Source organism: Neoarius graeffei, chromosome 15 (genome assembly GCF_027579695.1).
Source record: "Neoarius graeffei isolate fNeoGra1 chromosome 15, fNeoGra1.pri, whole genome shotgun sequence".
Classification (NCBI taxonomy): Eukaryota; Metazoa; Chordata; class Actinopteri; order Siluriformes; family Ariidae; genus Neoarius; species Neoarius graeffei.
In genome coordinates, this window is record NC_083583.1 from 41,466,515 (window position 1) to 41,493,499 (window position 26,985).

Here is a 26,985-nt window from a genome sequence, read left to right on the forward strand (position 1 = left end):
ATTACCTTATTCTATTCTATAATCGGCTGGTCAGTGCTATACTCAATACTTAAGTGACTTACCCGTCCAATGAGGATTCTTGTTTACAAGATGCCACATCTGAGTCGCTGACAAATCCTGAATTTCTGTCAAGATAACTGTCCAGAGATTTATAGGCACGCAGTGCTTCACCACTGAACAGCGAGGGAAAGTTAATGAGGTAATCATACACGTCCGGGTATTCCGCTGGCAGTTCAAAATCCGGTCGTGAAAACTCCGTCCGGTAAGCCACAAGGGTCACAAATCTGTAGATCATTTATTTTAGACATGTATCTAGTTATCTGTTCATTAGAAAAATGAGCCGTGTAGTCCGTCGGTTGAAATTGATCCATTCTGTACACGAGTGCAGCAGTATTCAGCTGTGTTTTTGACCGACAAGATGGCGGTTGTGTACTTTCCGGTCACGTGACTGCAAGATCTCTATAGGTTTTGTAAATACATTCAGTCAGTAAACAGGAAATCAATGTGCGACAGACCTGAAAACGGTATACACAGTATAGAACCCCAAGCTGAAGTTTGGTACCAAGTAGTTGTGATTTGCAGTTGCTGAGAAAAGTGTTATGAAAATTTTGTAAATCCACGCTATATATGTTTCGTAAATACACTCAGTCGGTAAACAGGAAGTCGATTTGTGATGGACCTGAAAAACGGTATACATGGTAGAGAACCCCAAGCTGAAGTTTGGGACCAAGACCAAGTGATTTGTGGTTGCTGAGAAAAAGGGCGTTTCAGACAGACGGAAATATGGACAGACAGGAGTAAACCAGTATTTATCCCCCCTCAGAGCGGGGGTATTAAAAAGTAGACATGCAACTATATATTGTGCAACAATAAATCACATGACAATTCAAAATGATGAAATAAAATGCAACTTTTCACAAATATTGTGGGAAAATGAATGTGAACCCAAAATCGTGAATTGGGTGAATCATTATATATTAAGAAAAAAAAAAAAAGACAGACTGTTGCCCCACCTTCTTGCTTTCTGCTGGTTTATAAGGCCGACGAGGTTCTGTAAATTAATGCTCAAGGAAGGAAAGAGAAGGGGAACGAAAGAAAGAGCTACTAGAATCTAATACGTGTCTTTGAGCCAGCTTTTCTGCTGGGTGAGCCGTGTTTGCATTTGGTCCGAGTGCAGCTTTAGCTGAAAAAGCAAAAATGCAAAAGATTTCAGGTGGCACCTCTGCCAATGTCTCTTAATATTATGCCTTTTTTTTATTAAAACAAGACCAAATCATATATCAAATCTTACTTGGCCTCAAATAAACTGAAAATGAAACCAAAACCAGATAAGAACAAATGAAATGATCATAAATGGCATGTCACAAGACATCAGCATCATTTCAGGACATCACCACACCTTACACTCCTGTATTAAGAAAAGCTGTGAGATGAGGTTCAGAGGTGTCAGATGAGGGTGTAGAAGAAACACAAACCTTATCTGCTACGCTGTTTGGCACCAGAGTGCGTACGACCACTCCAGTAGCCTTTCCACCCACAATTCCAAAGCCAAGACCTGAACCATCATTCATCAACTCAATCTCCTCAACATGTCCCCATTGCTCCTGTAAACACACAAAAATAGAACATTAACTATTTCTGACTAAAATAAATAACCTAAAGTGACCTGAAATGGCACACAACGTTTTTGTATGCTACATTTCCTTGTTCTTCTTGTGCGTACATTTGAAATGACTTTTGGACAAAAAAGGTCAACTGACCTCAGTTATAATCCACTTTCATCCCTCAAACTACGTACTTAAAATGAAGAGTCAGAAAATAAAAGTTTCAATAGATCAGCGCTGACTGGACAAATAGCTTAATCATGTGAGAGCAAGCATGACCTGAATGCATCCATCATATGAAGTTCTTCCTATCCAAATGTCACACATGCAAGTCACTGATCAAAGTCAGGGTCAAGAAGCCCCACGAGTGTCTTTCTGTGGCTGCTCTAACCCGCTGTCCCACATCGTCCAGGCTTCTAATCACCACACTCTCCTTGGGCACTTATTAATGACCTGCAATCAGAACATTTCGTTTCTCTTATTACCAGGTCCTTATCTGATGGGTGACTTCCTCAGCAATTTTCCTGCTGTCTTGAGAAACTTGTCCTCTGCCGTTTTCATCACACCCCTTTCAGGAGACAAGGTGTTTCACTTGTGCTACACTAGACAAGAACCATTTCCGAGATAAGAACTCAAGAACCTCATCTCATATGTTTGTAGTCATCTAGAGGGTCGCACTAGTTTCTGCTGTTTTTATATTAAAACTTCTCATATAAAGGCAAGTATGTATGTCTCAGGAATTTCGTAAAATCAGTACAGAGTTACATATACGAATTTAACTTCGAGATTGGACTGGGATAATGATCGAAATAATTAAATCATGAAAAAATGCATTATTTTGCATAGTTATACATAAGGAATAAAACAAGGCATGTGGTTATAGAAAAATAATGAATGATAAGGTGGAGTCATGTGGCCCAAAACAAAGCTGAGCTCTATTACTAACTCAGAGTGGATTATCTTTCAATATCAGCTTGTCTGAATTCACCGTTACTATAATAATAATAATAAACAATAACTCATTAGCAAATAAAATTTTAACCTGTGATGGAGTTTAAGAAAGAGGATCTATATCTTCCGCATAACTGCAACTTGGGCAATTAGTGGTTAGCGCTGTCGCCTCACAGCAAGAAGGTCCGGGTTCGATCCCCGTGGCCGGCGAGGGCCTTTCTGTGCGGAGTTTGCATGTTCTCCTCGTGTGTTTCCTCCGGGTGCTCCGGTTTCCCCCACAGTCCAAAGACATGCAGGTTAGGTTAACTGGTGACTCTAAATTGAGCGTAGGTGTGAATGTGAGTGTGAATGGTTGTCTGTGTCTATGTGTCAGCCCTGTGATGACCTGGCGACTTGTCCAGGGTGTACCCCGCCTTTCGCCCGTAGTCAGCTGGGATAGGCTCCAGCTTGCCTGCGACCCTGTAGAACAGGATAAAGCGGCTAGAGATAATGAGATGAGATGATTGCAACTTGCTCTTCTAGTTAAGTACCACTGGACTGTGTTTAAATTGCCTAAAAACGTCCAGCTATAAACTGTGAGGTGCATAGCTTTAGTAAAAATTTATTCACTTAAATTACCTGTTTTTTTAGGAATTCAAACAATGCATTTCTAAAATTTAACACAAAGAGAATTTATACTGACCATCACACAAGCACTACATGCTAATAAGTTTTAAATATAAAATTACGCGGGGATGAAGGGGTCAAAATTTATGAATTTGGGGAATATGACTCCTTTGCACATTGCTTCCTTGTTATTCCTCCTGGACTAGCGAGTCACGCCTGCACTCAATTGTTTTCATGCACGATCATTAGGATCCTAGATATTTTGTTCAAAGGCTTCAGAAATCAGGTTCATGGAGAGGCGCAGGCACCAGGTCACAGGAAGTAAGGGAAAACATATTGCAGTTAGCCTGTACGCTATGCCTTTTAAGGCACAGAACCATGAAGCAGTGATCCCCTGAAGCCTGGACCATCTTGCACAGAAAAATATTATTTCAGCTGGATATGATAAAGAAATGCACCGAGGCAGGAAAGGGGATTTGGGGGATTGTTTAAATATAGGCATTATAAACAGAACATGCCACGGCTTTGTTAAATTATTTTATTTCTGCTTGTTAAAATAAAACGTATCCATGAATTTAAATAACTGTAGTGTCTAAAACTGACTTCTTCCCTCCTCGGATTCTCCCTCAGAACAATGCAGCTAAGTATTTAAAATTAATGTTTAAAGCATTAAATCAACATAATGAATTTTATGTTCCATCTACTTCCTCGACTGTCCACTGTCATTTTGTCAGTAAATCAAATTTTCTCCTGATTCAACATGCCATTGCTGGCCATTACCCTGTTACAGGCAGTCATGACACTCGATGGCAGGTAGTTAAGCTGGCCAACAAGCAAATCAAATAAAATTCAGACTTTTGCCAAGTGCTCTGTTAAACATAACCTGATTGGGGGGGAAGAAAAATAAAAAAATAAAAAAAATAAAAATATCACAGTAACAAGGCAAAGGCCTGGTTCTGATAAGCACAACGTGGCTTCGATCCAAGGGTATTAAAACAAAACGAGCAGTAAAGAAGCACATTAAAAAGCAAAAAAAAAAAAAAAAACCACCGCTAAGCAGGCTAAAATAAATCTAAATAACTTAATGCGTCTGCCATTAAATATATCTCTCCTCAACTCCATGTACATTCACACGAAGACCTTCACTTGAGCCGTCTTTAATTAAAGTGGACGAGGGGGAACGATCGCATTTATTGTTAGAGGCTTGAGTTAATCAGCTTCATCTCATGGCTGTTGATCTTTACCAGGCTCATTATCCCTCTCGAAGATTTTTTTTTTATATTCTCTCTCTCACACACACACACACACACACACACACACACACGGCAGGCTGAGAGAGAAAATTACCTGCATGTTTTTCATTCCTCTAGGTGTTGGAAATTCATTTTTAGTGGGAATGTCTGTCCAATTAAAAACACATAGTAACGAGGACTTGAGATAACCACCAACAACAACATAGCCGTTTAATTTGAGAGGAGCAACATGGAGGAATTTTACATCATGGGAAATAACACTTTTAGAAATGCAAATACAGATTAGAACTAAACTTGAAGAAATGCCTCAGGGCACGGTTGTACCCACTACAAAAGGCCTGGACAATAAACTGCTCTCATTATGGTGAAATCATCTGAACTGGCCTTACCGTCTGAATGGATCCAGATGGGAGAACTTCTGGCTTGAGCGAAGAGTCTTTGGCCACGACAAGCTCCACTCGGTCCCTCTGCTGCTGCAGATATGCAAGGGCCTGCTGTTGGGTAACATTCTGATCCAGAGGAATCCCACTGATGGCCAGAATCTGGTCATTCTCCTGCAATCTCCCATCTCTGAGCATTGATGCAGAGTGTGGTACCATTTATTTTAATTGATAAAAGACTTCATGTTTTGACAAAAACAATTACTGTATTCATTAAAATTGCTTTCATAAAAGGGAAAAAAGCGCCCATGATTTCACTTTGATTAAATAAAAGATAGCTAGATTAATTAATTATGCATCTATCAATTAATCATCATCCAGATCCTCTGAATATGCAACTGGACACAATCCCAACCCAACATATCCTCTTCACCTCCCCCTGATAAATCTCTGGGGTTGTATAGCCTGTATACAGTGGCATGCAAAAGTTTGGGCACCCTTGCTGAAAAATGTCTGTTACTGTGAATAGTTAAGTGAGCAGAAGAACTGATCACCAAAAGGCATAAGGGTAAAGACGACATTTCTTTAATATTTTCCGCAAGATTACATTTTTATTTCCATCATTTACAGACATAAAATACCAAAAAATGAAAAGGACCTGAAGCAAAAGTTTGGGCACCCTGCATGGTTAGTACCTAGTAACACCCCCTTTTGGCAAGTATCACAGCTTGTAAACACTTTTTGTAGCCAGCTAATAATCTTTCAGTTCTTACCTGGGGGATTTTCACACATTCGTCCTTGCAAAAGGCTTCCAGTTCTACAAGTTTCTTGGGCTGTCTTGCATGCACTGCTCTTTTGAGATCTATCCACAGATTTTCAATGATGTTTAGGTCAGGGGACTGTGAGGGCCAGGGCAAAACCTTCAGCTTGGGCCTCTTGAGGAATTCCATTGTAGATTTTGAGGTGCGTTTTGGATCATCGTCTTATTGTAGGACCCATCCTCTTTTTAACTTCAACTTTTTTACAGATGGTGTGATGTTTGCTTCCAGAGTTTGCTGGTATTTATTCAAATCCATGCTTCCCTCGACCAATGAAATGTGCCCTGTGCCACTGGCTGCAACACAACCCCAAAGCATGATCGATCCACACCCATGCTTCAGAGTTGGAGACGTGCTCTTTTCCTGGAATTTGGCACCCTTTTTTCCCCAAATATACCTTTGCACATTGTGGCCAAGAAGTTCTATTTTAATTTCATCAGTCCACAGGACTTGTTTCCAAAACGCTTATTTAGATATTCATTCACAAACTTCAGACGCTGAATTTTGTGGCTCGGACACAGGAAAGGTTTTCTTCTGATGACTCTCCCATGAAGGTCATATTTGTTCAGGTGTTGCTGCATAGTAGAACAGTGCACCACCACTCCAGGGTCTGCTAAATCTTTCTGAAGGTCTTTTGCAGTCAAACAGGGCTTTTTATTTGACTTTCTAGCAATCCAACGAGCAGTTCTTTCAGAAAGTTTTCTTCATCTTCCAGACCTCACCTTGATCTCCACTGTTTCTGTTAACTGCCATTTCTTAATAACATTACAATCTGAGGAAACAGCTACCTGAAAACACTTTGCTACGTTCTTGTAGCCTTCTCCTGCTTTGTGAGCATCAATTATTTTATTATTCAGAATGCGAGGGAGTTGCTTAGAGGAGCCCACGGCTGTTGATTTTAGGGACAAGTTTGAGGAGTCAGAGAATTTATACAGCTTTGAAATCTGCATCATCTGACCTTTCCTAACGAAGAATTTGAACAAGCCACAGCTCAATAAGCTAATTAAGGTCTGGAACCTTGGTAAAAGTTACCTGAGAACTCAAATGTATTGGGGTGCCCAAACTTGCGCATGGTGTTCCTTTTCTTTTTTCACTCTCCAATTGTACAAAACAAAAATAATACACAAATCTTGCAGAAAACGCTGAAATGTCGTCTGTACCTTTATGCCTTTTGGTGATCAGTTTATCTTCTGCTCACTTAACTATTCACAGTAACAGACATTTTCAGCAAGGGTGCCCAAACTTTTGCATGCCACAACATACTGTAAGCTCATGACTGCCCATCACATCTTCAATCAAACTCTGATTTTATCTTATTTGTGCTTTTTACCCCGTTTTTCACCCAGTTTGGTCATTTGCCAGTTCCCACCAACTAGCTAGCTCTCTCTCCTATAGCTATCAACCAGGGAGGGTGAAGCCTAGCATGTGCTTCCTTGAAGACACGTGAAGCTAGCCACCTTATCTTTTTTGAAATGGTGTTCATGGTACATCTCAGTGTCCCTGAACACCCTAAGGGCCAAAGTATACTTCCACAGACATGGCTTCGCACAACATGGACACAGATGTATACTCGATGTTCTGCTATTGTGGACATGTCTCAGCGCACCAGTTGAATGCATGCACACTACGACTATTATAATACCCATTACTGTAGGCTTGGTTTTTGAACATGCACAGTCAGCACACACAAGGACTGCGCTGATGACAAAATTTGCATCAGGCATACCGTGTCCGCACCACGCACAGACAATATCCACCAAACTATACCTTGGCCTTCAGAGGATTATCCGCTTCATTAGGAATACTAACCCCATTTACAGAAAAGTTGGAATATTTTCCAAAATGCTATAAAAACAAAAATCTGGGATAAGTTAATTCACATGAACCTTTATTGAACTAACAAAAGTACAAAGAAAAGATTTTCAGTAATTTTACCGACTAACTTCATTGTATTTTGTAAATAAAAACAAAGTTAGAATTTGATGCCTGCAACACACTCAAAAAAAAAAAAGTTGGGACTGAGGCAAAATAAGACTGAAAACTTGATAGGATATTCCAGTAACACCATTTTGGAAGATTCCACAATAAGCAGGTTAATTGGTATCATGATCGGGTGTAAAAGCAGCAGCACCAAAGGCGCAGTCTTTGCAAGCAAGGATGAGTCATGGCTCACTGCTTTGTGCCAAAACTCATGAGAGAATTATTAGTCAATTCAAAAAGAACATGTCTCAACCCAAGATAGAATAGAATCAGTTATTGCACATCAGGTATACAATGAAATTGCAGTGCTTCTCCGGCCGGTGCATAATAAATATTAAAAAACAGTAAAATATTAAAAGAAAAACAGTAAAACAAGAATAAGAAAGGAGTAAAACAGAAATAAGAAAGGAATGCATATTTACGTCATTTACACATTATACTAGGATACACTCTCTTATGAGTTCAGGGACCTGATGGCCCAGGGAAAGAAACTGTTTTTAAGTCTGTTTGCCCTGCTTTTGAGGCACCTGTATCTCCTGCCAGAGGGCACGAGTGTGAACAGGTGCTGTCCTGGGTGTGAGGGGTCAGCAGTGATTGCCCTCACTCTCCTGAGACACCGTGTGCTAGCGATGTCTTCTAGCGAGGGTAGGGGATTGCCAGTGATGTGCAATTTTAATGACCCTCTGCAGGTTCTTTCTTTCTGCCACAGAGCAGTTGGCATACCAAGCTGTAATGCAGTACATCAGGACGCTCTCGATGGTGCTGCGGTAAAAGGCCACTAACAGTTTCTCCTCCAGATGGTTCCTTCCGAGTATCCTTAGGAAGTGGAGTCGCTGTCAGGCCTTTTTTACCACTGCGGATGTGTTGGCAGTCCAGGAGAGGTCCTCGGCTATGTGTGTCCCAAGGAACCTGAAGGAGGACACCCGCTGGACACAGTCCCCATTGATGCTCAGTGGGGCTGGATCCCCCCTGTGTTTCCTGAAGTCAATCACCATCTCCTTAGTTTTGCTGGTGTTGAGCAGCAGGTTGGGTGCAGAACACCAACCTGCCAGCATGTTGACCTCATCCCTATACACAGTCTCATCCCCTCCGCTGATAAGGCCGATGACCGTGGTGTCATCCGCAAATTTAATGATGGTATTGGAGGGGTGGATGGGTGTGCAGTCATGCGTATACAGGGAATACAGGAGAGGGCTCAGCACACAGCCCTGAGGAGAGCCTGTGCCGAGGGTCAGGGTGGAGGAGCAGGTGGTGCCTACCTTAACCGTTTGAGGGCGGTCAGTCAGGAAGTCCTTGATCCAGGCACAGGTGGAGGGGGAGAGAGCGATGTTAGTCAGCTTTTCCACCAAGATGTCAGGAATAATGGTGTTAAATGCCGAGCTGAAGTCTATGAACAGCATCCTGACGTAGTTCCCTGGCTGCTCGAGGTGGCTGAGTGCAGAGCTACAGCGATGGCGTCCTCCGTCGATCTGTTAGCTCTGTAGGCGAACTGATGTGGGTCCAGGTTTGAGGGGAGACAGTCCTTGATGTGGTGAAGGATGAGCCTCTCAAAGCATTTCATGACTACTGATGTTAAGGCAATAGATCTGTAGTCATTGGGACACTGGGGCAGGAGTCTTTGGGACAGGGATGATGGTAGCTGATTTCAGGCACTGGGGGATAGAAGCCTGTGACAGTGAGAGGTTGAACAACCTGGTCAGGACTCCCCCCAGCTAGTCAGCACAGGAGCAGAGTACTTTTCCAAGTACACCATCTGGTCTGTCTGCTTTCCTGATGTTCACAGTCTTCAGCACCTGCCTCACCTGGTGTTCCTGGAGTGTGAGTGTGCTGTGACTGGAGGTCTGTGGTGGTCGTGCAGCTGTGTGTGGAGCCTCTGCTTCGAAGCGGGAGAAGAAACTGTTTAATTCCTCAGCCAGCGATGGGTCAGCGATGGTAGTGACGGGTGTGGAGCCATTGTAGCTGGTGATGCTCTGTAGCCCCTGCCACACCAGCAGTGGGTTATTGTTGGCGAGATGGTCCTCCACTTTCCTCTTGTGAGCAGCCTTAGCAGCTTTGACGCCTCTCTGCAGCTCTGCCCTTGCCATGCTGTTAAAATTTTGAAAGATTTTAGGTCTTTCAAAATCTACAGGACATATTATAAAAAGATTCAGGGAATTCAGAGACATCACAGTGCATTAAGGGCAAGGTCAGAAACCACTGTTGAATGCGCGTGACCTTTGAGCCCTCAGGCGTCACTGCCGGAGAAACCGTCATGCTAATGTGACAAATATAACCACATGGTCTTGGGAGTACTTTGGAAAACCATTATCACTTAACACAGTCCACTGCTACATCCAGAAATGCAACCTGAAACTGTATCATGTAAGGAGGAAGCCAATCAATTCAAATGCAGAAACACCACTGTTTTCTCTGGGTCTGAACTCATTTTAGAGGAGCTGAAAGACAATGGAAACATGTGCTGTGTTGAGACGAGTCCACATTTCAGCTTGTTTTCAGGAAAACCAGATGTCGGGTTCTCAGTGCCAAAGGTGAACACGACCATCCAGTTTGTCATCAGAGAAAGGTGCAAAAGCCAGCACCTGTGATAGTATGGGTTGCATCAGTGCCCATGGCATGTGCGAGTTGTATGTGTGTGAAGGTACCATTGATAGATTGGGGTGTATATTGGGATTTTAGAGAGGACATATTCATCAAGGCGACATCTCTTCCTGGGAAATCCATGCTTATTTCAGCAGGACTATGCCAGGCCTCATTCTGCAAGGGCTACAACAGCATGGCTTCATAGACAGAGTGCATGTGTTTGAATGGCCTGCTGCCAGTCCAGATCTGTCTCCTATTGAGAATGTATGGTGCATCATGAAGAGGAGAATCACACAACGGTGACCACAGACTGTTGAGCAGCTGAAGTCTTGTATCAAGCAAGAATGGACAAAAATTCCAATTGCAAAACTGCAACAATTAGTATCCTCAGTTCCCGTACGATTATAAAAAGTGTTATTAAAAGGAAACGTGATGTAATGCAATGGTAATAATGCCTCTGTCCCAACTTTGACTATGTTGCAGACATCAAATTCTTGCTTCATTTATATTCACAAAATATAATTAAGTTGGTCAGTAAAACTATTGAAAATATTTTCTTTGTACTTTTACCAGTTAAATAAAGGTTCACGTGAATTAACAAATCATAGATTTTTATTGCATTTTGGAAAATATCCCAACTTTTCTGGAAATGAGGAGAGTGCATGAACTCTCAGACACCCATAACTGGATAGTGTTATTTTGATTAACAGCTGAATGAGTAACAGCATCCTTCCCACCCGGAGATCAAGGCCAATTCCCTAGCCATAAACGGCTGTGACATCGTCAAGTTTCAAATTCTCCCTGTGACAGCGTGAACACACACTGACCAGCCTGCACGTTTAAATTAACCCACCCAAAAGGGTTTACCCAAAAGTGAGTGCTCTCTTGGTGAGAGGGATAGCAAGTTCATGTTTGTAGAAGAGGAGAGATAGTTTTTCTCAGAGTATAGCACAACGTCTTGTGATGCAGCATGAGCAGTGGGTCGAAACACACGGCTTGTTGGCGTCACCTGTCTCAGAGGAAGCATACATTACCCTTCACCTAACGTGCTTTTGTTGGTGGAAGTCACTTGCTGGATATCACTACACCTTTTTCCTGAAGAAACTGCTCCATTTTACAAACTCACCTGTCTGCCACACTCCCCAGCTGCACCTGTTTGATGAAAACTCCGTGAGAGCCAACTCCATCCGGCCTCAGTCCCACCACACTGAAGCCTAGCCCTCCAGTCAACGGTCTCAGCAGGCTCACATGCTCCAGCTTTCTTCCCTAAAGAAAGCTTGCACAGATGTAACAAGTCTGTACTGTACCATTTGAATTTCTTAAAACAGATGTGAAGGATTGAAGTCCGGCATATGCAGCCAAATAAGAGGTCATTGATAATACAACATTGGTGTCATCAGCTCTCACCTTTGCTGTAGCATGGAGCCATCTCTGGAGCTGCTCAGAGGATGCTGAAGACACAGCTGTGCCATTGGACACTACAGAACTCAGACTGCTTCCAGGTCGACTAGCACTCACAATCAACTGGCCCTTCCTGGAGAAGCTGAACTCACTGCATGCATCTGGAGGTATGTAGTTCAGCTGCAGAAGCACAATTTATTTAAAAAAAAAAAAAAAAAAACACAGCATTGAGGAGTGCGTATTATTCCACTATTGTATTTGAGAAAAATACAACAGACAGACAATCACCCTATAAATATCACACTTTTTTTCCCCCAATGGTTGTGCAATATGTTTCACTGCACCCGACTTTTAAAATGCACTTTACATGTCAAGCGCAAGTGTTTGATACAGTACAACATAAAACAATACAAGAAGAGTGATCATGGCCCACAGCCTGGAGCAAAAAAAAAAAAAAGAAAAGAAGGAGCAAAAATCAATACATTCCTCTGCAGCTCTCCCTACTCCCAAACAGGTAATGTATTAATGACCTTTAGACTCACATTGTGGAAACTTATCAGTCTTCTGCTTATTTAGCCTGGGCTGACAGAGCAGGTTCCTGGCCATTTCATCAATACATCTCAGACAAGGCAGTTAGTCAAACCAAGACAGTAGATATTAACGCTTGATAGATCCACGAAAAAGAAATTCACCGCCACTCGTCTTTATATATACACACACACGATGAGTTTTCACCTGACGCAGTCACAGGCGCTCGTCTGACCTTCCGAGCACTTAGAATATGAAGCTTTTGTTATTGCCATTATCTTAATTTGGCATGTGGATTGTTTATTGTGGAGAAGGTTCTTGTGTCAATAAAAACTCAGGCTGAATACAAATGGCAACACAGTGGTTTCAGCGAGGCAGGACAGAAGTGCAATGCATGCCTGTATAATCAGAGAACACTGAGGTAGACACATTAACTGTACTTCTTAATTAACAGATTCCAATAATTAATTTACTAACTACTCATAACACAATCACCATTAATAAATCTATAGACAAGGTTAGAACGGTGATCCCAGTGATGAGTCTTTCACTTACATTTTTTTTAAGTGACAGTAAAGGATAGTACAGCCAATACAGTATGATATCACTAATGCAGTACGTTACGTCTCAGTATGCTTTCGTGAAAGTTTCTTGGTTATTGTTAGTACTTCTACAACTCCACTGATGCTCAGTATCAATAAGTTGATAATGTGTTTTTGCCCTCTTGTTCTTTAAAAAACAGATTTCTGTAATGTATTTGAATACAAAACAACCGGATTTTGTCCAATATTTAACAATTACACGCTGAAGGCGAAGTGAATATCGGTGATTATTATACGTACTGGCCACTTTTTCCAATGGAATAAAAACATGCATTCTATTCCCTTCTAGCAGGTTTACTGACGGCATGTAATATTGTTATCATAGCGCTTATCCTCCATGTATTACGCCACTCTCCCCAATGCAGAATGAGCCTGCAATATTGTTACAATATTGCACGTTGTCAAGACAACTCAACATCACACTTCAGAGCTGATGCGAAACTCCAACGACAAAACTTTCCTGCTGCGCATGCGCACAATCATTTCTTTGTCGGCCAGGAAAGAGAGAAGATCCAGTGCTCAGTTTAAGCACTAGATAAATTGAAAACTGAAACTAAAGATGCGCTGAACACCCGAAAGGCTACTAACACTTAATTATATAATATTCTTCACGCATATTTACAAGAGAAAAACATACCAACGGACATCGAAAAACTGGAAAAGAGAGACATCGGAGATGTAAAACTTCTGCGCTAGCGAGTGATTGGTTCAGTTTGTACACAAACAGGACTGCAAGGTTTGCTTCCTTAAAAGCAGAAGATTTGAATAGAAAGATGTGCTGAACACCTCAAAGGCTACCAAACCTTCACTGGATATTCTTCACGCATTTAATATATGGAAAAGAGACACGTCAAAGATGTAAAACTTCCGTGCTAGCGAGCGACTGAGAGTTTGTACACAAACATGGCCGCAAGGTTTGCTTCATTAAAAGCGCAAGATTTAAAGTGGAAGATGCATTTTGAAAGAGAAAGACACGCTGAACACCCAAAAGGCTACCAAAACTTCACTGGATAGTCTTCACGCATATTTACAAGGAGGGAAGAAAAAAAAAAACCACCAACGGACGTCGAAAAACTGGGAGAGCAATAGTGGAAATATTGTCAAAGTTCTACTTGGAGGTGAGGAAAAGTGACTGAGAATTTTACAAGAGGACTTCACTCAGCAAAGCTCTTTGGTTTTGAACAACTGCAATGTAACAATTAACTACAACCAAAAGTAACTTTAAACTTGAACTGTCAGCCTGTACATAGCTTCTATACAAGTTGCGTTGTTCAGACTTTTTGGATTTGTAAATATTTTGTCCAATATTTAACAATTATACACTGAAGGTGAAGTGAATATCGGTGATTATACATACGGGCCACTTTTTCCATGGAATAAAAACATGTACATGTACTTTTTGTATATGTACTAGTACATTGGATTGACAAAACATTGAATTACATTCTATCAGAATCAGCATTCAATATTGGCAAGTTAGCCCCCGTTCTTAACTTTTTGTAAAATCTATAATTGTTCCACTGAATGTGTATGCATGTATAAATAATAATATAATATTGGCTGTGGCGGCACGGTGGTGTAGTGGTTAGCGCTGTCGCCTCACAGCAAGAAGGTCCTGGGTTCGAGCCCCGGGGCCGGCGAGGGCCTTTCTGTGCGGAGTTTGCATGTTCTCCCCGTGTCCGCGTGGGTTTCCTCCGGGTGCTCCGGTTTCCCCCACAGTCCAAAGACATGCAGGTTAGGTTAACTGGTGACTCTAAATTGACCGTAGGTGTGAATGTGAGTGTGAATGGTTGTCTGTGTCTATGTGTCAGCCCTGTGATGACCTGGCGACTTGTCCAGGGTGTACCCCGCCTTTCGCCCGTAGTCAGCTGGGATAGGCTCCAGCTTGCCTGTGACCCTGTAGAAGGATAAAGCGGCTAGAGATAATGTGATGTGATGTGAGATATTGGCTGTCTTTTTTCATGGTATATCAAATATATTCCATTCAGCTGGCATGACACTGAACTCGTCTTCAACTCATTCAATATCATGCTAGCTGAATGGAATATATCTGATATACCACTCAAAGCCAGCCAATATTATTTAAATATTAACCACAACAAAGTTAATTTCATTACTATTGTTCTTCTTAAGTTTACTTATTCTGCCTTATTCCGACACGTTTTTTGGATCCACTCCTCCTCCTAGGGCATTCGAGATAGAGACACCGTTCCAACTCTGAGACGTCTGGCCCGAAGTGGTGTAGTGTGCTTGTATACAGCTTTTGGATCGACGCACCCGTTCTCTTGTTCTTGTCGTTTTTCTTTTGTTTTTTCCCCATAGAGAATGAATAGGGCTCATGAATCGAATCGTCCTGCTCGGACACGCTCCATCGCAGATGTACCAAACCTCATGTGATACTTCAGGCCAACTCCCCCGACACATACATGCAATCGGTTATGACCCGCACTCATTTTTCCTTTCTTTTTGCTCATCCCTTTTTCCTCCACAGGCTTGCATTGATTTTTGGCCCCATTCAAATGAATGTTGTTTCAGGAGAAAAACTTTCACTCTCCATCAATTTTTTTTAACCAAGTGACCAAACTTCAAGAAACTTCACTTGATGCCTCAGGCCAAGTCCCCGCACAGATCCATCCCCTCATCTGAGACCTGCACTCGTCTTTTCCTTGGTTTTCACGCATCTCTTTTTACCTCCATAGGCTTCCATTGATTTTTGGCCCCATTCAAATGAATGGAGTTTTGCTCAGTAACACTTCACCACACATCCACCAAACTTCATACGGCACCTCAGGCCAAATCACCCATCACACACATGATATCGGTTCTGACCCGCACTCGTCTTTGTCTTGCCTTTCATCCGTCCATTTTTTCTCCATTTTGCCGCTAATCAATGGAAGCTTGACTGAGTCATTCCTCCCTTCCCCCATAGGCGATGATGCATTTGGCAAGGATCTGCTCATTTGAGACTTTGACAGCAAATCAACTTCAACTCAATGGCCACTTTATTAGGAATACTTACATGCACACACAATAGCAATTAGCATATAAGCATTCACATGTTACCATGCTAGCTGTTAGCATGTTACCCATTACGATATCATGCCTGCTGTTAGCATGTTCACCATTAGCATGTTATCATGAGAGCTGTTAACATGTTAGGATTAGCATGGTAGCATGCAGAGTTCGCATGTTTGCTGTTAGCGAGTTCGCCTGAGCATGTTAGCATGCTAACTGTTAGCATGTTAGCTGTTAACATGTCACCCTCAGCGTTAGCATGCTAAAAGTTAACATACTAGCCATTAGCATGTTAGCCTGTTAGCTGTTAACATGATAACTGTCAGCATATTAGCCTTAAAGTGTTAGAATTTTAACAAATAGCATGTTAAATCATTAGCATGTTATCTATTAGCATGTTAGCATTAACATGTTAACATGCTAGCATGATAGCTGTTCTGCTACAGCTCAGCAAGCGCACACTGCATTTTCTGTGCGGAAATGCAGTCTAGTTATTCACTGATATTTCACCAAGCCTGAGGCGGATAACTGTTTTAGTACAAATACACCAGTGATTATTTTAAAATAAATAAAAATCACTTATTTCAAACTTCAAAAGCAGCATGTATATGTGCACAGACTTCTCACATAAAACTTTGTTTTGAAATTGATAAAATAAATCACAATTCCACCTTACCTTTGAATAGTTTGAGAACAAACTTCGTAGCATCTTTAATACTTTTAAGAACAGCATTTTCTTTCATAATTTGTAATTCTCTCACAGTAACGAAGCAATCAGCCGCCATGTTACAGAGTCTCTCAAAGTGATTACCGAGAAATAGTCCGAATTTCTCAACCAATCAGCGTGCGCAATTTCCTAATCATCTCCATATTTGTACTAAATACATATATATTTAGGCACTGCCTAAAAGCAGAACTCCTGATGAGCAAAATCCGTATAAACTTAAATTGTTTTTAAATTTAAAAGCAAATTATTCAAAAAGCAAATTAAACATAAGCACTGTATAAAAAAAAAAAAAAAAAAGTGTCTCTATGGGCAGCACAGTGGTGTAAGTGGTTAGCACAGTTGCCTCACAGCAAGAAGGTTCTGGGTTCGAGCCCAGTGGTTGACGAGGGCCTTTCTGTGCGGAGTTTGCATGTTCTCCCTGTGTCTGCGTGGATTTCCTCCAGGTGCTCCGGTTTCCCCCACAGTCCAAAGACATGCAGGTTAGGTTAATATGGTACAGCCTTGGGCTGAGGTGCCCTTGAGTGAGGCGCCTAACTCCCCACTGCTCCCCGGGCGCTGTTAGCATGGCTGCCCACTGCTCTGGGTATGTGTGTGTTCACTGCTTCAGATGGGTTAAACGCAGAGAAGAATTTCACAAGCGTGTAATGAATAAAGTTGTCCTTCTTATGTAAATAGAGATACAAATTTTGTTGTCCGATGGTCAAATATTTACGAGATACGTTGCCTTGCACTTATGATCGTGTACCCTGTGGTGGTACATGTACGGTCACAAAAGCCATCAAAAATCAGGTCGATGCATTACCATATTGTTTTCGCAATGGAGCATGTGGGAAGCATGTTCTTTTACACAGTGTTGTGTGTTTTAAGTTTAACCTGAGCAAAATTTAAAAGTAATAAGATATAAATTGTGAATTTTTTTTTTTTTTTGGGGGGGGGGAAACCCCACCATCATTCATTATGCATTTATCAGACCCTCCAGGATTTTGCGATGTTGTGATTTGCAACTTCAACGCAAATTCAACCAATCCCCACGAATTCAGGGCGGTGTTGCAATTATATCCAATCACCGCAACTTTCCCGCAAATTTGACCAATCGTTGGCGTCGTCTTGAGGTGATGTCGACAAACTACCTTCCGCCTTACTTCCAGTGTTGCCAGATTGGGCGGTTTCCTGCCTAATTGGACAGTTTCAAGTGCATTTTGGCGGGTTTTGAACATATTTTGGCCTGGAAAATGTCAGCAGTATCTGGCAACACTGCTTACTTCCGTGTATACATTCAAGAGAAGCAGCATGTGCAAGTCAGTGTTTATATAGGCTTAAATTCTGTTACTGAAAGTGTGTTATGTTTACAGTGAAGGACTGTGTGCACTTTACATTACACAAGAAATTAATGGATGCCAACATTTTTGCCAAAATGGTATTTTATTTTCCATTGTTTAGGCAGCTTCAGCATCATACTGTGAGATTCTGTTCAAATTTTTTTTTTCTTCTATAAAGCCTGAACCATTTATTGTATTAGTTTATAATTGTTTAATTTAGTCTTCAGGAGAGACTGCCTGCACACAGTACTAGTATTAATAGTTTTTTTTCCTTACATGAAAGCTGAGGCATTTATATTATATTTTAAGGTAACTTCATGTTGTGCTGTGAGGTTCTATGCACTTTAACTTTTGAACCAACAGGTGCATTTGGATAAGTAAAGCCTATTTTTCTGCATTTTTGTAGTCCTGGTAATCTTTTATATTGGTAAAGTTGTTTATAGGACCATTTCTCAGTGTCTTTGTTTTAATCAATAGTTTTTCAGTAATAACTTAGTATTCAACATACTCAATTTTAATCACAAAAAGAGAAAATCGCAACAATTTCTCGCAACTTTCACTTCCTCCCGCAATGTAATTGCAACAAAAACCTAAAAAACACCGCAACTTTCATCGCAATTTTTTGGAAAACCCCCCGCAACATCAGACATTTTAGCCCGCAACAATCACAAAAAAGGCCCGTGGAATCCTGGGGGGACGGATTTATTGCTCAGCTCGACTTACTGAAAGGCAAAAAAACTGAGTCTGCCTTTACGTAGAGCCGAGTAACAAGTTTTGTTTGTAGTGTAGAAACACATCATGAAGTCCAGATTAAAAGCTCATTTATCCATCATGGGTTTTAGTCAAGTCTCTTCATTTGTCTTGTGTGCATTTTTCATGACTGTTTTCAAAGGATGCTTTATTTTCTTTTAAAAGTTCATTTGTTCTGTTTTATAAAAATCACCTTGGTGGCAGATGACAGACAGACAGACAGACAGAGAGAGTCCGGTTATGGGACAGTCTTCTGAAAGCTAGCTGCTGGAGCTTGTTGTGCTGCGAGTTGTGTGGGCTGTGTGATAGAGTCAGAGATGTCTGACCTGGTCTTTAAGCTGTTTGAGAGAGTGCTGCAGGGTGAGGATGCGGCCAAGCAGAGGGCTCTGTAGTGCTTCCTTCAGTGTTCCCAGCCTTTCACTGTGAGTCCATTCCTCACGCTGAGCCAGCTTGGACTGCAGCCTCTCCACGGCCTGGAGCACTTGCTGCCGCTCAGCTGTTGACACTTAGCGCGCGCGTGCGCGCACACACACACACACACACACACATCACAGAGTGAACATACTACCAGCATTACAACATTTGACAAAGAATTGGTGAAAATCTAAGATACCTGTCGGCACATTTTCATACATCACTCTTTCCAGAAGAGCTTTAAGCTTTAGACTCGGTCAGGGTAATACCTAAAAAGAACATGAATAAGTATAAACTTGCTTCCAATTCATATATCAAATTGAATATACAAATTCAATTAGTATGGCACTTTTGATGATACAAATCAGCATCTTGACAGACATCCAGATGTATATTTAGATCCATAATGAGCAAGCTAGAGGCAACAGTGGCAAGGAAAAACTATTAAATGACTGCAAGAAACCAAAGTCTAAGGGAACTCCTCTTATTCTGGGTGATGCTGCTGGATAGTAGAATTAGAAAATCATTACTCTTTTACAACTGAATATTATAAATCTGTTGAAAGGATGTTCAGGATCCACAGATTGTGAAAAGGGGTGTGGCGATGAGCACAGGACAGGCTGATTACAGCTCCAGATCTTAGGTACTGTACATGTCCGCTGAAGCAAGGGTGAGATTTGCACATCAGTTATGATATTATCATCATTATTTATGGGGTGGCACGGTGGTGTAGCGGTTAGCACTGTCACCTCACAGCAAGAAGGTTCTGGGTTCAAGCCCAGTGGCCGGCGAGGGCCTTTCTGTGTGGAGTGATCTCTGGAGAGGAGGTGGAACAGGTGGGGAGCTTCAAGTACCTCGGTGTTCACCTCTCAGAGGACCTGACATGCAGAGTGAACACCAGAGAGGTGGTGAAGAAGGCCCAGCAGAGACTCTTCTTCCTGCGATCCCTGAGGAAAACTGGGCTCTCGCAGAAGCTCCTCACCAACTTCTACCAGTGCACCATACAAAGTGTTCTGAGCTATGGAGGCATAGTGTGGTTCTCCAGCTGCACCTCAGAGGAGAGGATAGATCTGCAGTGGATCATCAGGACTGCATCTAAAACCATTGCTATCCCTCTCCGATCCCTGGAACAGATTTACTCTGCCAGGCTGAGAAACAGAGCCACAAAGATTAGGACTGACTGCACTCACCCCGGACAATGTCTTTTTGACACCCTTCCCTCTGGCAGGCTTAGGGTCATCAAGTCACAAACAGCAAGACACCAAAATCGCTTCTTCCCCAGGGCTGAAAAAGCTCTGCTGGAGGCCTGATCCGGACTTGGACTCACACTCTGCACCTTACTGTGTTTGGCTACATTAAATAATTACAGACTACAATTTATATTACTGCTTATTAAAAGGTTATGTACATTATTTTATTGATATGCTGCTGTGATCTGAGCCCTCAAACAGTGTTTTCTTGTATAATAATGTGCAATGACTATCCATCTAAGAAAGCAGGTGCCCATTCTTACATACAGTGGTGCTTGAAAGTTTGTGAACCCTTTAGAGTTTTTTTTATATTTCTGCATAAATAGGACCTAAAACATCATCAGATTTTCACACAAGTCCTAAAAGTAGATAAAGAGAACCCAGTTAAACAAAATGAGACAAAAATATTATACTTGGTCATTTATTTATTGAGGAAAATGATCCAATATTACATATCTGTGAGTGGCAAAAGTATGTGAACCTTTGATTTCAGTATCTGGTGTGACCCCCTTGTGCAGCAATAACTGCAACTAAACGTTTGCGGTAACTGTTGATCAGTCCTGCACACCGGCTTGGAGGAATTTTAGCCCGTTCCTCCGTACAGAACAGTTTCAGCTCTGGGATGTTGGTGGGTTTCCTCACATGAACTGCTCGCTTCAGGTCCTTCCACAACATTTCGACTCGATTAAGGTCAGGACTTTGACTTGGCCATTCCAAAACATTAACTTTATTCTTCTTTAACCATTCTTTGGTAGAACGACTTGTGTGCTTAGGGTCGTTGTCTTGCTGCATGACCCACCTTCTCTTGAGATTCAGTTCATGGACAGATGTCCTGACATTTTCCTTTAGAATTCACTGGTATAATTCAGAATTCATTATTTCATCAATGATGGTGAGCCGTCCTGGCCCAGATGCAACAAAACAGGCCCAAACCATGATACTACCACCACCATGTTTCACAAGTGGGATAAGGTTCTTATGCTGGAATGCAGTGTTTTCCTTTCTCCAAACATAACACTTCTCTTTTAAACCAAAAAGTTCTATTTTGGTCTCATCCGTCCACAAAACATTTTTCCAATAGCCTTCTGGTTTGTCCACGTGATCTTTAGCAAACTGCAGATGAGCAGCAATGTTCTTTTTGGAGAGCAGTGGCTTTCTCCTTGCAACCCTGCCATGCACACCATTGTTGTTCAGTGTTCTCCTGATGGTGGACTCATGAACATTAGCCAATGTGAGAGAGGCCTTCAGTTGCTTAGAAGTTACCCCGGGGTCCTTTGTGACCTCGTCGGCTATTACACGTCTTGCTCTTGGAGTGATCTTTGCTGGCCGACCACTCCTGGGGAGGGTAACAACGGTCTTGAATTTCCTCCATTTGTACACAATCTGTCTGACTGTGGATTGGTGGAGTCCAAACTCTTTAGAGATGGTTTTGTAACCTTTTCCAGCCTGATGAGCATCAACAACGCTTTTTCTGAGGTCCTCAGAAATCTCCTTTGTTCGTGCCATGATACACTTCCACAAACATGTGTTGTGAAGATCAGACTTTGATAGATCCCTGTTCTTTAAATAAAACAGGGTGCCCACTCACACCTGATTGCCATCCCATTGATTGAAAACACCTGACTCGAATTTCACCTTCAAATTAACTGCTAATCCTAGAGGTTCACATACTTTTGCCACTCACAGCTATGTAATCTTGGATCATTTTTCCTCAATAAATAAATGACCAAGTATAATATTTTTGTCTCATTTGTTTAACTGGGTTCTCTTTATCTACTTTTAGGACTTGTGTGAAAACCTGGTAATGTTTTAGGTCATATTTATGCAGAAATGTAGAAAATTCTAAAGGGTTCACAAACTTTCAAGCACCACTGTCGTATACATATACTGAGAAAAACAAAGGACGGGGGCCTACACCTTTAACCAAACACCTGTTCCGGAGTACTTAACACGGGATTATCAATGTTTTGCAAGATGTTAAAGGTTAAAACCCAGAGGAGTAGCCAGTCGTTATCAGGAGCTCCCAGTTTCGGTTAGCCTGATGAGCTAACGTGTTAGCAAGACTTATTCTAAAAACAAGCTGGACACAAATAGTTGGACTACTTACAGATGATGTTTAAGCGGTTCAGTCTATCATTCAGAATAATCTGTGAATGCAGGTGAATAATAACAGCCGCCCTGTTCAGTGCTCGGGCTTCTAGAAACAAAGTTTCAGCTGAGATTTGGCCACTTTCAGGGTCTCTCTCTCTCTCTCTACCTGTCTGTGGGGCGGAAGTGGGAGGAGTTAGAGGTTCGTCAACTCACCTTAAACCAGGAAGTAGGTTCAACTCAACCAAACTATAACAGCACTTTAAGAGCGTTCATCATACACACTCGACTCAAAATAATCCACAGAAAACTCTAACCTAGTGTGTTTAAAAAGTGAAAGTTTTTTTACCAAAAGCTCTTGTTGAAATCCAGACTAACAGTAGCAGGTGCATGGCTCACTGTGGAGAATCGGACAGCTTTAACTCCATGTCAATTCATCACGGACTTCTTAAACACGTGCACATACAAAGAGTACTAACGATCAGCGCACTAACCGTGTGTTTCCTTCTCAGGTTAAATCTGAAAATGTTATTTAAAAAAAATAAAAACCCGTTTAGCCGCTTCAGCTAGCTAGCTTTGATCAACAACAACATCTCTGCAAAGTCGTTTCCTTTCCTCACGAGCTCACAAACTAACAAGTTTCACAGGAGAACTGTTTACACCAAAGTTTATCCGACCACAGCATGGTTAACTCCGTTTCGTTTACAAGTCGCCAGCAGCACAGTGAAAATAAGTAAAACTTTACACAGATAGATAAATATATATATATTATATATATATCTCTTCGGAGACAAGTCGTTAGTTTGTGTCTTTAAAAAATAAATCACGTGACGGTCACGTGATCGCGCCCTTTCCATCATGGCGTCTTATCGGGTCGGTTTGTTTTGCTCTCGGCGATTTATACAGCGAGTGATAGTGTTCTTTTCTTTTTGCTGGGCTTTAATTCAGAGTTCTGGGAATGATATTGAAAGCTGTGACAACCTCCGACTGGGACAATATCCTTTTCCTCTCTCAAATGAACACGACACGGGGATGTTTTGTCTGTTCGGTGGGTTGCTAGCTAGCAACCGGATCCTAAACGCCAGTCTGATGATTGTGTAGTGGACTAAACAGGGGACAACGCTGGGACGTTGTCTTTTGGTAGAACATATACTATGAAGTGCCATAAGGCACGACAAAGGGAGCCGTTTGGGACACAGCCTTATGATCTCTGATAGCTAATCAGATTATCAACAGAGCATGATCAGAATGGATTGATGTAAAATGTTTTAAAACATGATGGATAACATATATCCTTTTTTGACATAATTATTGCTATTTGTTTGATAATTTGTTACTAAAGCAGTTACTTGGATTAGATAATGATCTCATTCTCTTCCTGGGTTTTACTGTGTTTAAAGAGAGATAGATAGATAGATAGATAGATAGATAGATAGATAGATAGATAGATAGATAGATATTACCTGTGTTTTCTCTCTCTTTTCTTCTCCCCCCAATCTGTCCCTCTGAGTTACATGTCGGTCCTGGGATCGAGATGCTGACCTCTTCTGCTCCTCAGACCTGCCTGATCCATCCTGGTGCCCTGTGTCTGGTTGGAGTCTCATCTCATCGCATCGCTCCTGTGGAGGGTGGCCCCATACAGACAGTTGGAAGACGCTCTGGACTCTTAGGTGGGGTTTACATTAGACCGTATCAGCGGATCATCAGATTAACGTTTTTAAAACGATTAGTGTGCACACAGCAACACCAATACACGATTCGCGTGCACACAGCAACACCAATACACGGATACGCTCAGCTCCGCAGGCATCCTGTGCTCCAAATCACTCCGCCCTGAACAGCGAGTGCCCTCTGGAGGGTGCGCACTCCGGCCCTGCGCAGCTCACAGAGCACGCGAGTATAGCGCACGAGCAGTGATTTGGGACTGAGCCGCTGTGTGTGTGATCTCCGTGCATGTCGGGCATGCGCGTCACTTACTACTTGCAAGTGGAAGGATGGCAAGCCTAAAGACAATCATAACTACACAATGGGCAGTATTTGCATCAGTATTTGCAGTATTTTCATACTTTTATACTCTTTAATGAAAGGTGATACAAGGCGGAAGTCTGCGCCGTTTTTCAGCAGTCGCGTCACATGACCAACGCCAGCGAATCAGGAAGGTGGATGTCACAGTGACGTTGTCCAATGACGACGCCAGCTAGAGCTCAGCACAGCGTATCCGCGTATTCTCAATGTTTACACAGCACCGGACCAGACACAATCTGGATTGAATACGTGGACCCTGGCGGATTCCCGTTTCCCGGCGTTTCCAGGCGTTTTAATGTAAACGGACAGTGCATCCGCGAAGAAAACGAGACAGATACGGTCTAATGTAAACTTGGCCACAGTAATGCTTTTATGGCTGAGGACTACAGTTGACTTGCTAACTTTGGGACTGCAGTTGTCATGAACAGCTCTGCACTCAAGTTTCCATTAATGAAGAGTTATAACATCAACGAAACTGACTTCATGTTAAAACTTTTAATGTTATAGTCATGTTGTCTGTTGTTGCCCAAATGAGGATGGGTTCCCTTTTGAGTCTGGTTTCTCTCGAGGTTTCTTCCTCATGTTGTCTGGGGGAGTTTTTCCTTGCCACGGTCGCCACTGGCTTGCTCATTGGGGATAGATGAGGGATAAAATTGGCTCATGTCTTCGGTCATTTAGATTCTGTAAAGCTGATTTGGGACAATGTCTATTGTTAAAGTGCATATACTGGACCAATTTCGGGTTTTTTTTTTATATGAAAGTATGTCCTTTTACCCACTCCTCCAAAAGGGTAATTTTGCACAAGGCCATCTGTCTACAGCAGAAAAAAATAAAATAACAAAACACGTCTGGAAAAATCCCAAGGGAGTCTGGAGCCAGACTCGTGATGTCACCTGCGGAACCGCCAGCAGGCGGTCAAATATTTGACCAGCCTGCAGGCGCAGGCTGCGTGAGCTTTGCACAGTCTCAGTGCACAACCTGTGTAGGCCAAGCGCTCCCATTTCTCTCTCATTGTCCGGTCTTTTGGGAAGCGATGAGTACTAATCCCATCATGATTGGTGTTGCTACACCCTCCTACGATACATCTGTTAACCATTTTAATAATTACGCGATAAAGTTGAAGAAATTTGCAGAAAACCACAGGTCGTTTTCTCATAAATAAACCAGCGCTGACGTAGGATTCAGAAGGAGGCGTCCTGCACATGACATCACGAAAATCAATGTTTGCTAGGGAATCCAAATGCCGAGTTTTTTCAGAGGCGGACCAATTCGCCTCAAATTGCTTGATTTCAACTGAATATTTCTGGTATTGCACAAGGTAAAAAATTGCGCAAAATGCAAAATGTGACAGATATTTGACCAAAGTTTAATATAAAATAGGAGAATTACATTGATCTTGCTCCTGAATTTACCCAAGATGTGCCCTTTAAAAGCGCTATACAAACAAACTTGACTATGTACATGGTACATAATTAATATAACTGGGTACTAGAGTGCCTGTTCTGTTGCAGATGAACACAGGCCACATTACTGTTGTGTTCACAGATAAAATGTAACTTCTGAAACAAAACGTTGCAGCTTTCTCCTTGACACTGTCTTAAGTATATCTGCAATAGCCCAAAAATACATAATGCAACTCAAGAACCTGAGAACTGCAAGGATCGAGTGGCATGGGGTAAGTAAATCGTTGTCATCTCTTTCTGTGTATGATATCTTTCACTATGTACAAACTGCTTTGTTTCCATCATTTTGTGAGTGAGCTATTTCGTGCTTGTAAACAATTCTTTTCATTGTTTTAGTGGAATGCCTTCCTGCACCAAACATCAGCTGCCTACTTCCAAACGGGACCAGGTTCAAGTTCACCGGGATGGAAGTTGGATTTAATAAAAGCATCCCATGTCGGAATGTGTACGTCAAACCATTCTCACTTTATAGTCATATGTTAAACTCAGTTTCTAACCATCTTGTCTAGATATTATAGATAATATCATGTTTCCTATTCTATTAGGACTGGCTATTCCTATAAAGTGGCTGTGGCTTTGTCCCTTTTCCTGGGATGGCTGGGTGCAGATCGCTTTTATTTGGGGTATCCAGCTCTTGGTAAGCCTCTCAAAATCCAGATGTAACGAGTCGCTCTTGAACTGAGGGTAGTGAATAAGTCATACAGTACCAGTCAAAAGTTTGGATGCTTCGACTCATTCATAGGTTTCTCTGTGTTTTGACTATTTTTGACATTGTAGAACGACAGTGTTTCCCACAGACCAGGTAGCAATTTGTGGTGCTCCACTGTGCCAATGAGGGAATCGTGCGCGGTGGTGTGGAGTCGGTCATTGGGGTGTATGCAAAGTGTTTACAGCGGGTGGTGTTCAAACACACAGTATTTTTCTTCAGAGTCACCTGCTGGGACTATTTTAAAGCTACAAGAAGCATTTGAGATTATTCAGTTCAATCTAAATTCTTTTAAGCTCTTTAAGAGAAGACAGCTAAAACAATTTTTACCAGAACCCTGCCTGGTTTCATTCCTCGACCCAACTTTACATTACAGGGCAGGCCATTAGTTTGCTGGGCTTGATGTTGGTGGAAAACCTGTCTTTTTGAATTTATGAAAATTACTCACCAAAATTGAAGTTAAAGTTTAGTTTTTACCTTAGTTTTTTTGCCTTTTTGGTGGCAATCTTTCAATCATTCTTTAGT

General features: G+C 41.8%; 2 protein-coding genes across 6 annotated transcripts in view; one reads left to right on the forward strand and one right to left on the reverse strand.

Annotated features, from left to right (window-relative positions):
* Nucleotides 1-23,088, reverse strand: part of patj (PATJ crumbs cell polarity complex component) — a 234,157-nt gene extending 211,069 nt beyond the window's left edge. For 2 of the 5 annotated variants that reach the window (XM_060941336.1, XM_060941332.1), the window contains exons 1-8: nt 22,616-23,088; nt 22,286-22,439; nt 19,128-19,197; nt 18,841-19,019; nt 11,580-11,753; nt 11,299-11,438; nt 4,804-4,984; nt 1,476-1,604 (exon numbers count right to left, since the gene is read on the reverse strand). In XM_060941336.1, coding sequence (XP_060797319.1) covers nt 1,476-1,604; nt 4,804-4,984; nt 11,299-11,438; nt 11,580-11,753; nt 18,841-19,019; nt 19,128-19,149 — 825 coding nt within the window. In that variant the 5' untranslated portion in view covers nt 19,150-19,197; nt 22,286-22,439; nt 22,616-23,088. The remainder of the gene's footprint in view (nt 1-1,475; nt 1,605-4,803; nt 4,985-11,298; nt 11,439-11,579; nt 11,754-18,840; nt 19,020-19,127; nt 19,198-22,285; nt 22,440-22,615) is intronic. The other 3 variants (XM_060941334.1, XM_060941335.1, XM_060941333.1) reach the window with 3 other exon arrangements.
* A 5-nt stretch (nt 23,089-23,093) lies between these two features.
* The window catches only part of tm2d1 (TM2 domain containing 1), a 33,300-nt gene continuing 29,408 nt past the window's right edge, over nt 23,094-26,985 (forward strand). Inside the window, exons 1-4 of the mRNA XM_060941337.1 lie at nt 23,094-23,260; nt 25,892-25,966; nt 26,091-26,199; nt 26,300-26,391. Of these exons, the coding sequence (XP_060797320.1) occupies nt 23,125-23,260; nt 25,892-25,966; nt 26,091-26,199; nt 26,300-26,391 (412 nt within the window). The 5' untranslated portion in view covers nt 23,094-23,124. The remainder of the gene's footprint in view (nt 23,261-25,891; nt 25,967-26,090; nt 26,200-26,299; nt 26,392-26,985) is intronic.